General features: G+C 39.5%; 1 protein-coding gene across 2 annotated transcripts; it reads right to left on the reverse strand.

Annotated features, from left to right (window-relative positions):
- Positions 1-2,490: 2,490 nt before the first annotated feature.
- On the reverse strand, positions 2,491-11,533 carry dctn4 (dynactin 4). 2 transcript variants are annotated; one of them, XM_079556975.1, is made up of 14 exons: positions 11,362-11,533; positions 10,728-10,798; positions 10,456-10,634; positions 10,322-10,365; positions 10,046-10,153; positions 9,617-9,637; positions 9,115-9,188; positions 8,822-8,934; positions 8,616-8,725; positions 7,866-7,939; positions 7,451-7,505; positions 7,237-7,344; positions 4,113-4,210; positions 2,491-3,450 (listed from the first exon to the last, which is right to left on the reverse strand). In XM_079556975.1, exons 1-14 carry the CDS (start codon positions 11,494-11,496, stop codon positions 3,231-3,233), a joined length of 1,410 nt encoding a protein of 469 aa, XP_079413101.1. In that variant the 5' UTR covers positions 11,497-11,533; the 3' UTR covers positions 2,491-3,230. The 2 variants fall into 2 exon arrangements, with proteins under 2 accessions (XP_079413101.1, XP_079413102.1); XM_079556976.1 differs by lacking the exon at positions 9,617-9,637.
- Between the last annotated feature and the right edge of the window lie 436 nt (positions 11,534-11,969).

The following is an 11,969-nucleotide window of genomic DNA, read 5'->3' on the forward strand; positions in this document are numbered from 1 at the left end:
AAGCATTAAAGATGTAGGCATGATTTGTGTTACTCTCCAAAGAAGCTGCATCTCGAATCAGAAGGTACAGCCCAAAATACATCTTTTAAGCAATCTTGGTGAACTAAAAGCCTTCAAATATAACCTGGGCTATTATTTCACAAGGCGATGATGTGTTCGGATAGAGGCATTAGAGCACAACCGTGAATTTCTTGAACTGCTCTACAGACAGAACCATGTTGAACTAATGTACTCAACTGCTTTGAAAAAGTTAGTGTGGGTTCATAGACCTATACTGCAGACATAAACAGCGTGTCTCTCTCACCAGGGCCAACATCCATCAGTGTACACAGAGTGATCCCACTTGGCCAGCTCTGCCCCAACAAGTGCATGCACCAAACAGCTCCAGTGTGCTTTGAAAATGCCACGGCTATCATCGTCAGGCTGAAGAAGGGGAGGCTGGACGCGCTCTCTGGCGCAGACTCAGCCCATGTGCATTTTATTACCTCATCTTCAGTGTGATTTATGGCTTTCGCAGTCCACTCCTCCAGCTGTTTATATCTGCACAAGATAGAAAAGAGGAAGAAAACAAAAAAAAACACATGGCTTTATTACCCACACGGAGAACGGGTTTGCTCTATGGGTTTGCTCTGCACCGCTGGAGAGAGTGAAGGTTTTCTGATCCTATCAAAGCCAAAGTTAGCCAGGCCAGCCGCTACTGATTTGCCTTTATGAAAAATGATCAAAGTGTCCAGGCACGATGAGCAATAATTCCAAAAGACCTATGCGTATTTGGTCTGTTCAAGAATTTTTGTTTCATTATTTTGTTTCATCCACTTACCTCATTCAAAATGAAAGTCTCACAGGACAAGTATGTAGGCCCATAGATTTCAAAAGGCATTGTTTCGCATTTTGACAAGCTCGTTTTACATCAGCAACCATGTGTCCCACGGTTCCCATCTTTTTGATGCCTTCACAAAACAAACCCTGCCCTGTAGCGCCTCCCAGTGGTGTAAGCAAAAACTATCATATCTAAAGATGATACACACAGTAACTAAGCATACATGTTTGCATCAAAGGCACGATATTCCGAAATTAGTTCATATGAAATAATGTAGCCCATGCAAATACACCTTTACATTTTATCCCACATTCATCAGTATCCTAGAAAAACATGCTACATTACAGTTCTTAGTAGCTATTAATTTAGACAGAAGTTTGCCTCATCACATAAATAGCAATAAATGTAAAGGGGGGAAACTACATATTTTTATGTTTTGTGTTTGAGTATGGCTAAGAAATCCCTTTTCGTTTCGTTTTCTTCTCAAGAGCTTGCCTCTGCTGATGTAAGCTTTTACCTTTTCATTTAAAAGGTGACCTGTGCAACTTTTTAGGTGAAAAAAAATCTTAATATTTGCGTGTATTTGACCTTTTTATGACTCAGTGGTGTTATGGGTGCAGCGTGGCACCTTTGCTTTCCCTCACAGTGGCCTTTATGGCAATCCATAATCAATTGTTTTTAGGGGTTCGTACCAGAAACTGGCATGAGACCCAAAAACAATTGATTCTGGAGCGTCATAGAGGTGACTGTGAGGGAACGCAAAGGTGCCATGCAAATATCAAGTATTTATTTTCACATAAAAAGTTACATAGTGCACTTAAAGGAATAGTTCACCGTTTTAGACGAGTTGATGCGTACCTGTCTGGTCTTTGTGAGTGCCCTCAGTCACGCAAAAAGACCAAGGATGTTGTTAGCATTTGGCCTCTCCCAATGTATTCCTATAGCTCCAAACGGGGTGAAGTTAGAAGCGACTATGCTCTTCCACGGGCACACACAAAGGCCAGACAGGTACGCATCAACTCGTCTAAGCTCAGGTAAGAACATATCACAGCATGGAAAAATGGTGAACTATTCCTTTAAGTATTAAAGTATGTAATTCAAGTAACAACCCGGGTGTCCAACACATTAGAAAAAGCCTGGACTCAATTATGTATACTATTATTATTTACTATTTATTCTCCACCATCACAGAATATAAAGGCAAGGTACATTGCGATATTGATTTATTAGTCAGAACAGAAGAATATGGGCAGGTTCAACAGTGCAGATAGATGCGTACAATACAAGCCAAAAAGAACAGCATAGAAATCAAAGAGGACAAATTTAAATTAGGAAAAACTTCGATTGTAAACAACAAAACTGAACTTGTGTCGCTTTTGTGGTTAATACTCAAGGTGACTTCAAATAAAACGCAAGTAAGCAGGAAAATAAAGAAAAAAGGGCTGTTTACGTGATATTAATTAACCAGTTGCATGCCCTTCTGTGCAGTGCTAGTGTCGGCAGCAACAAAGATGGATATGTACGGCCTTTGCAAAAGCTCATACAGTTTTCTTAGTATAAATTATTAACCATTGTTCTTTTAGTAAGACAGAAGATTTGTTTACCTACCTGTCTTACTAAGAACAATCGTCAATAATTGCAAATGTACGGGTCCAGCAAACCTTGTTTCACAGTCAGATTTCTGGAGTACTTTGGGTTTTTTCTTGGTAAAAAACAAATGTCAAAATACAATATCCGCCAAGTCTTAGTGTAAAATATTGTTTGCAGTATTATGTAATCTCAGGAGCAGGTTTGCTTAAATCCATTGTGTGTTTCATTTTTGATTTGCCTTGAATAACAGAGAAGCAACAAAAATACATAATATACCACTTTAATACTGAACAACCACAATAAGCCGCGTGATAGTTGATGTATTTAGAGCTGCGCAATGGATAAACCTTTAACCAAATGGCCATTAAATTTATGGCCCATCTCAATTAGCAGCATGGTGCATTTTATTCAGAAGGTCTACACGCTCAATCTTGCACTGGCAGCTCATTGAAGTTCGGACTTCGGAGGAACAAGTGGAAACATTTTAGTGTCAAATGATCCTGGAGTGGATAACCTTCATTTGTTGTTTAAACTCAGATTCTTGACAAAATGAATTGGAAAACCATCATTAAGCCAATATTGTTACTATTTAATAAGACCAGTGTCTGCGTACATTGGACAAAAACGCTATACAAGTTGAGACCACTTACTGAATAAAATCTAACTGAAGACAAAAAACAAATTACTTTTGATTTACTTATTGCCCAATCGCCCAGCTCTAAATCTATCCATCAATATATTGAATTTGAAACTTGTATAATTTTTAATTTAGTTTGACAAGATCCTACGTTGGGATAGTGTTGGGAGAGTATGGTGCGGTTTATGAAGCCAGTGGCCCCAGCCTCAGCTCTACATGATGGCTTAGCCAAATGGCCTCAGCCGTGGCATCCCCTCCCTCCTCGCTGGGCCTGATGGGCGCCGCCAGGTTTCGGAAGTCGTGGCGGATCTTAAATGAGACAGTGACATCGGCGTCCCCTTCCTTCTGAGGGATCACTTTGATGAAGAAACCAATCTTGTTGGATTTCCTGAAGGCAACAACACTGGAGGAGGAGACGGAGACGAGGTTAAGAGTGAACAGACTCCATTAACCAGACTGTGTGTGTAAATGTGTGTGCAGTCAGAGGGGGGTAGAGCAGCCAAAATATTTACTTAAGAGTAAGGACTTAGAATACCCTTTAGTACGATGGAAAACAGCTGGATGGCTGAAGACACAAATCAAGAAGAAAGAGTAGTAATTTTATTTTAATTTCACTCCAGTAGATGTAGTGAAATGAAATCAATCATTAAACGATTACTCAAAATAATTTGGGGAGAAGTTGTGTTAAAATCTGACTTTATGGCTTAAGTTTTTACAGTGACTTAATGTGTCAGACAAAATGAAATAATGTGAAAATTCTGATATTCATGATTACTGCATAAAAGATTGTTTGTTTCTATGAGAAAATATAAGGGCACTTTCTTCATACACAATCATGAGGCTTTTGTCATTTAGATATACTCCAGAGTAACCAGATGATTTACACAAGAGTACACACACTCAAGCACGTAGCAAGCACAAGTGATGTACAGTAAAACTACTCATGGATGGTATTTCATCAAAAGGTTACTCAAGTAAATGTACTTCAGCTACTGTAACTGACAGAAGTACTACCACACTTCTGTCAGTAGTTGTGTGCTTTTGTTGATGGGTGTTAGTACGTACTCTGGGTCGTCCTGGAAGTCCTGAGGTTCAGCCAGTTCATCGTAATCTGCAGCGGCGTCTTTCCCGGCCAAAACCAACTCCTTGCTGGGGACCAAGACCTACACAAACAACACAGGCACTTTCAATCAACTGTGGACTGATACTAGGGCTTGGGACAGGACAATATTAAAATCTAAAAGGAATGTAATAACAATAGTGAATGCAGCAGCACAAAAATATACACTTCCTGGCCAAAAAAGACCACACCAGGTCAAATATGCAAGAAATTCCCTAACTGCAGGTTCAGTGTTTTGTTCCCAAAGACGTCTGCTACCATCTACTGAATGAACATTAAATGGAATAAATTACATCAATGAAGCTTTCTCTCTGATGATGATGATAATTTGGTTGCTGGGAATTTGAAATATGGTCTAAAACAAGGCGGAACAAGAGTTCAATTGAGAAAGAAATGACAGAGCAGAATCCAGTCAGCGGGCTCCAATAGGACAATGCTTTTGACGGCGCACATCTGTCGAGGATTATTTACTTTCTTGTTGATGCGGATATTGCGGTTGCTGATATCATAAAAGTGCTAAATTGGGATTCTTTTTCCGAGTTATTAACTTCGTGTCACAGCTGTTTCTTGTCATTTCGAACAATTTCACAAAACAGTCTCAACTTTAATCTACTTTACAGTACCATGATAGTTTCTCTAAAGAGGATTACAGGAAAAAGCTGACTATTTATAATTCAAATCATTTTAGTTTCAGCAAAAGAAGCGCTTTCGCAGTTCGAATGATCAAGTCACCAATGAGCTGCACCTTCAACACTCGTACCCAATTAAACTACGGTCAAAAATGCAAATGATTTAATTATCACAGGACAAGTTTAGCGCTAATTTCTAGCACTTAAAATCCTCAGAGTCACACCAGCGACAGCCTTGTGGCTAATGTCACTTGCAGCCATTTCACAGACCTAATGAGCGCAGTATTCCCTCATGTAATCTGAACCAGGTTTCTCAGTGCAGCAACAGAAGCAGCTGTGCACATGAACACTTCATTTAAACTCATCTGGTGGAGGACACAAAGCAACTGTACTGTGTGTTGTCTGCAGAAAAGCAGATTACACGAGTTTTGTGCAGAGCATCTTATACGTAGAATTACTTTTTGTCTGTAGAAGCCAGCGAATAATCAGCTCCCGAATTACATATTGATTTTGCATACACCCTTCCTGAAGACGGAGATGTGAAGGGCTCTTGATTAAATACAAAGTACTATTAACTGTTAAGAATAATAATAAATGCAGTACAGGATTTGGATTCAGATGTATTACCAATTCCTTCACCTTGCAATGTTACGTATCAAGTACCCAGTATCAAGTAACAGTCAGCAGTGTCCAAAACATAGAGACTATTGGAATTGTGTAATAGGTGCATGAACTTGACCGCAACAAGAGCAGGTAGATAAAACTCATCCGAGCAAAAGTGTATGTGCTTCACTCTGGCCTCCGGGTTATTGAATAGACCAAGCAGAATGACAGCACTACAGTCTTGTACACTCCAGTTGGCCGTAATGTGAACGGAAATGGGTCATGAAGAGGCTGTGTTTAGACCACGAGCACTGTCTTACTTTGGTCTGGGACACAAAAGGGCCAAGACAAACAACCCACAGACACAAGGGGGTACGGTTCACTGAGAAGCAGCCTTTTGGGCTGTGAATTTGACAACTGACAAATTTTGGGTAAATGGCTGCAGCTATAAAGTTAGAAAAGGAACACAGATTTATGGGTAATAGGGATGGTTAATAATCAGTTAACTGTTTAATCCATGCACTGAAATGTATTTTCTTTGCAAAGTGTACTGACAGGTCCCTTCCAACCCAAGGGACAAACCTGTATAAATACATGATAAATTTTAAAAAAAATCATTTAAGGAGAGCCTGGTTGTGATTCACACACAAACTGCTCCACATTTCACTCTTTGGGTGCTGCAATGCCGAGGTCATCGGTCTGTCCAAAACAACTGTCCGATGCGGAGTCCAGCTGATGTCAGCGTGCGTCCTGTACCTCTCCAAACTCCACGTGTGAAACACCTTGTGTCTCTTTTCTCTTATTAATGAACGTGTGCCTTAGATTGAGGACATAAAGTGATCACTATACAGCACTTGCGCTCCTCGTGTTTATGGGCAGATGCACCTAAATACAGCCTTTCCATCGATCTCACTTACTTCATGTGAACTGTACAGAACCCGACAGTGCCATGATATATGCTCTCCGTTTGTAAAGGCAAGACGTGTCTCGTTTCTCGAACATCCCTAGTTTTGTTTATGTGTGGGACATGTATTACGGCGCCTCATGTGCACTAAACGTGTATCCCTCCACCGTAGTCATTACACCGTGTAAAAAGTTTAACACAGTGACAGGCCTGTCGTATATTTGTCTCCACTCAACGTCATTTCAGGACGATTTCTTTCTTTTTTGCCATGAAGATGAATCCAGCGCTATGTTAAAATAGACCCGTGGGCCGTGCATTGGAAGGACAGGTGAGTGCGTATTGATGTGTGAGCAACTGGAGACGCCGACTGTCAGTCAGTGTCTCTTTAGAAGAGTAGAAGTGTCGCGGAACTTCATACACTTTGTGAAAAGGCTATAATAACATTATGTAGAGGGCTAGACTTGCAAGAATGAAGCACTCCCGGATAAAAATATATCTCAAGTGCACACAGCAGAGCCGACATGTAGCACTCGCAGTTCAACGGGAAAAGGGCTCTTAACGAGTTAGCTGTTACTAATTAAATCCCTGGTTAATGGATTAACCATGAACATCCCTAGTGGGTAATGTATTACAGCAAATGGTACTAAATCTTGGATCATTGTCATCATCAGTTCTAAGCATTTTCTTTGATTAATAATTTTCTTTGTAAATAAAACTTGAACCAGACAAAGTAGTGGGGGTATGAGCACCATACAACTAGTGTGGCAACAGTACATTTCTGTATTTATATTTTGACTGCCCTACTTTATAGTGTGCACTGCCCTACTTTATAGTGTGAAGTAAATAATTAAGCTTTAAAATTACATTTTCATGTATTTTCAGGTGATGACTATTTCATGGTGTACCAGACTGTGTGGACAGTGTTAAACAAACCTTGGCGGTGCTGTTGATGTCATCGGGATCCTCTTCATCACACGATGTCAAAGTCACATGAGTAATGTTCTCCACTGGGTTGGTCAGTGTTAGCAGCACTTGGCTCTCCTACACAAATACAACAAAATGTTCACATCCTCACTCAAAATGGTGTGGCTTTTTCTTTGAGAGCCAATAAACTTGTTTATAAGTAATGTTTGCTGCTCAGACTAACCTTCATGCATCGAAGATTTGGAATGGACATTATTCTTACTTCAGGGATGTAACTCCTACAAACAAGGTACAAAAACAAATCAATTTCCATTCACTCAGACAGTCTGACAAGATTGTTTGTGAAGGCTATGTGAGCATAATGGATGAACAACCTCTTACAACCACAACAAGTGCAACTCAAAAAAATATTAAAAAGTATTCTTGATAGGCAATTATTTTGACCATAAAAAGCAAGCACAAAGCTTTCCGTTATTATGCAGCATGAATAATTGCACCGTGTGCTTGTACAAGCACTTGGCTCACATTACATTTTACAGCCTAATCCAATTAGAAGTACTCGAAGCTTCAGGCAAATTATATTAATAAGCAACATCTATTTATCGAAATGTGACTTGCAGATCTTGTTGAATACTCACACAGCCACCAGCTGAATTTTAAACTTGATAGAAGTGGGGTTGAACTCTGGCTTGCTCAAATTGTGCTCACATTTCTGGAGAGATTAGAGAAACAGGAACATATATTATGTGTAATTGACAGACGCAGGATTTGCAGGTAAATTAACCAAATCATCTTTTGTTGCCAAACATACCATACCATACCAACTTTATTTATAAAGTACACAAAAAACATGCATAACATGCATTTACAGTCAAAGTGTGAGAAACAGCACAACAGTGAAAATGCATATCATTCTGCGTTTAACGTTTTAGGAGAGATTATATTATACTATATTATAGAAGATTTTGTTGCTCACATTCATAACCAGTACAATTCATATATTAAGCACTTTTTAGCAAGTCAAATGTAATGTTTATTTAAATTCAGACTTCATCAAATTGTTGTAAAAGTAGTGATTTGTGAACGCATGAAGTTTGCGCTGTATTATTATGATTCGTCACATTTTGACTAAAAAGGTGTAGTCAATCAAGAGTAAACTATGCTGCGCTTTGAAAAAAAAAAAGTTTTAATTTATTCTAGATTTACTAACACTTACACTACAGAGGTTAGGGACTTGGCTGCACAATCAATCATGTAAAAAAAATCACATAAATCACAATACTTGCCAGAAAAATCTAAACAAGATATTGTTCCAGAGTCGTGCAGCCCAATAGTGGATAATAGTGGATACACTGAATCAAAAGCTCTTGTAATGGAATGGCACTAACCCTGCAGCGTAGAGAGCGCTTCATGAGCAGGTGCTTGTGTCGGGGGTGGAGCTGAGAGGCGTTCGCTGGCTGGAAGTCCGGCTGCAGCAGACGCTGCCTCAATGTGGTCACTGCAGACGGCAAACAGCACAGACTTAGAGCCTATCAATCCCTGTTAGACAGACCCCAATAATCAGGACAGATCAGTTAATCATCAGAAGACCCACCCTCTGGGAGATCAACGGATCGAGTATAACAGTCTTCAGGAAGGGGCTCCACTTCATCAAGGGCTTGTGCAGGTTCAATGGTGATCTCCTTCTGGTCCTCCCCTTCTTTAAGACTGGGGATCAGATACCAAAAAACTATTATGTATTCATAATTGTCACATCAGCACTTTCAAGCTACCATTGAAATTTTAACATTATGGCCTAAATTTGAGCACTAAACCCAACTGAGTAACAATGCTGACTACCCATTGTTCCAATAAATATCAACTGTTAATAAATTTGAGAGCACTCACGTGAGGCCAGCCAGACTTGAAAGTGGACCACCAGGTCTTTGCCGCTGCAGTCTAGTTCCTAGTCCATACTTTTCCTGCATGTCAAATGTATACAAAAGCTCAAAAATCTTGGCATAGCTTATGTTGTGTTTTTTTTTTCAAATATAAGAAAGAAGTAACAGAAATAAAAAAAGAAACAGTCAAAGACAAAAAATATAAAGCAAGTTTTGCTTGTGATAGCAGGTAAAAAAAGAGCTTGTGTGTGGATGAGCAGGATATCTGCACAGCAGAGTTCAGATTTTAATTAGTCTTAAAGACATTTTAATCTGGTAGTGTAGTGTTTCTCTTCTCCTGCTGACCCACATAAAGGCTTCTATTGTGTGAGCCTCTAAAAGTATTTTACTCAAGGAGACATTCATGTGATTTGTGAGGTCACTATGAGATTAAACAAGAGAATACAGCTACTGTTTCGCTCAAACAACTTTTACTTTATAAAAAAAAAACAAAAAAAAAACGAACTCACCACCACATGAATAGTGTGTTGCTGGGAAGTTAAAAGTGCATAGGCAAAGGAAGAGAGAGGGGAAAAACAAGTGAAACAAAGTTGTTAAGCAAACATTAATGGCTCTTCATGCCATGCATCAGCAACAGAAATAAACCATTCATGGAAAAGTGCACATTACAAACTTATCGAGAATATGCATCAAAGCTGAGCGCAGTTTTTGGTTGGTTATTCTTTATGTGGATGCAGAATATCAAGACACAAAACGACAGGCACCTTATTGTTGCATCTACAACTAACCAAAATGTGCACAAACAAAACAAGATTTTGTGATTATAACAGCAGAAGTTCTCAGAAGAGAACCACAAAACTCTTCTCACAAACGCGAAGGAAGTACAGTGGATAAACAAGTGATTATTTGCAAAGGTTAGAAATTAAAATTGAGTTTACCGAAAAAGCTAGGGGCATCCCTTGTCTTCTCCTCGCCAGTTTCTTTCGGTCTCTCTCTTGCTTCTCTCGGTGAGCTAGCGGCTGATAATATTCAATAAGTTTGTTGATCTGCGGGTAAAATACAAGACAATTTCCATTACAGTACATGTGACAATCATAATTAATACATTCTGAGAAAAACAAAAATGCTTGAAGAGAGTTTCAATAGAAAAATGCTGTTTTATACACAACAACATGTGAGAGACACATGAGAGAAGGCCACAGGGCAGAACTTACTCGCTGTGTGTGGGGGTTTTCTGGTTCTTGCCACCCACCACTCGCTGAAAAGACAAAAATGTTCACAGAAAAAGTGTTACTTATATTTATTTAATACTGTGGATATTTCCTTTTTAATCAAATCCAAAACTCACCAACTGATTTGTCAGCCATTCCTACATCTCTTGAGGTCCAGCGGCAGAACCCACAGGCCAGATAATAGGCCTTCTTCATTGTTGTTTTAGTTGGGTCATCCGGCAGAGGAGCAGGGATATTTGTAGCCCGAGTGGACAAGGTGTGCATGCAGCAGGGGCAGTCAAAACAGTTGGCACACCTAGTTGGACGAATCAGTTCCATAAGAATAAACCTCAGCTTCATACAATAGTAACCTCACAAATTGAGGTAACTTTTCACGTATTTTATTCACCTGTTCTTTTTAATCTTAGCCTCCGCTGATGGCATGTTTTCCAAGCAGCTCGGGCAATAGTGGGAGTCCACCTAAGATGGCACAGAAGGGTACAGTTTTATAAATAAAGTAACCGAGTGAAAGACATTGACAGAAACAAACTTTATAAATCAAAAATCCCTGTTCATTTAAGGGCTCACACAAACTTTCTCACAATAATTCTAATTTCTTCATTTTTAGTATATTTATTTTTTTACTGCGAACATAACCAAATCCTGGGTGTGGTGTCTACGATGAAGACTAGACACAATCCCTCGATTTCACTGATATCTTGCACATAATAAACCTCCCCCACATACTCATTGTGTGCTGTACGGTTAATAAAACGATATAGAACTAAAATTGTATATGCTGATAGCCTTTGAAGTGATGCATTTCTCGATCAGCAAAGAGGCTAATCATTGCGGAAGTAATCTTCCTTCACCAGCCAATTACATTTAGATATGTTTTGATTGACAGGATGAGCATCCAAACAGGGCTCACATTTTCTTAAACCCCGCCCATATGTCAAAGCTAAGAGCAACTAGCTGCTAACTGAAGGATGCTAGCCTCAGATGTGTTGTTCTAGGATTATATAAATAAATGTTACACGTACCTCGTGAGAGACACATTCTAAAGATCGTAATTCACTGCAGTATCGACAGAAATAAAGCAGGGATAAAGGAGCCCTGATCTTTTTCTCTCCGCGAACCAGGTAGACCACTCTCTCTGGCTGCAGCAGGGACGCCATCTCTGCGCTACAAGCTCCGGGCCAGGGCTGTGCTGTGTTGCCTTGTCACAAACGCCCTCTAGAGTTTGTTATTGATGTGCATTGTAGTAAATTAAAACTTGCATTTTTTTACTTCATCGTTTGCAATATAATGTACTAATTATTTTGCATTATAATTATTACATCACATTAATGAAATTTATTCCGGACACTGGATATTAAAAGAAAAGACACACATAAAAACAATACATTTATCTCCTGTATAGTCTCAGCAGCCAGTGAGTCCATATACGAGAGTTGGTCAATGCAGTGATGATACTGTTCACTGAGTTTGACAGCCTGCACATCCACCTGTACATAAGATTTCGCAGTACAGCAGGGCAGTTTGGCACGCGCGCCTTTACAAACATTTGGCTTGCACTGCTCCATCGTGGGACCCTCAGGAGCATCCGCAAGGCATCATGTACTTTTTCAAGCATATGAGACTTATTAAT

Source organism: Gobius niger, assembly GCF_951799975.1.
Source record: "Gobius niger genome assembly, chromosome: 5".
Lineage (NCBI taxonomy): Eukaryota > Metazoa > Chordata > Actinopteri > Gobiiformes > Gobiidae > Gobius > Gobius niger.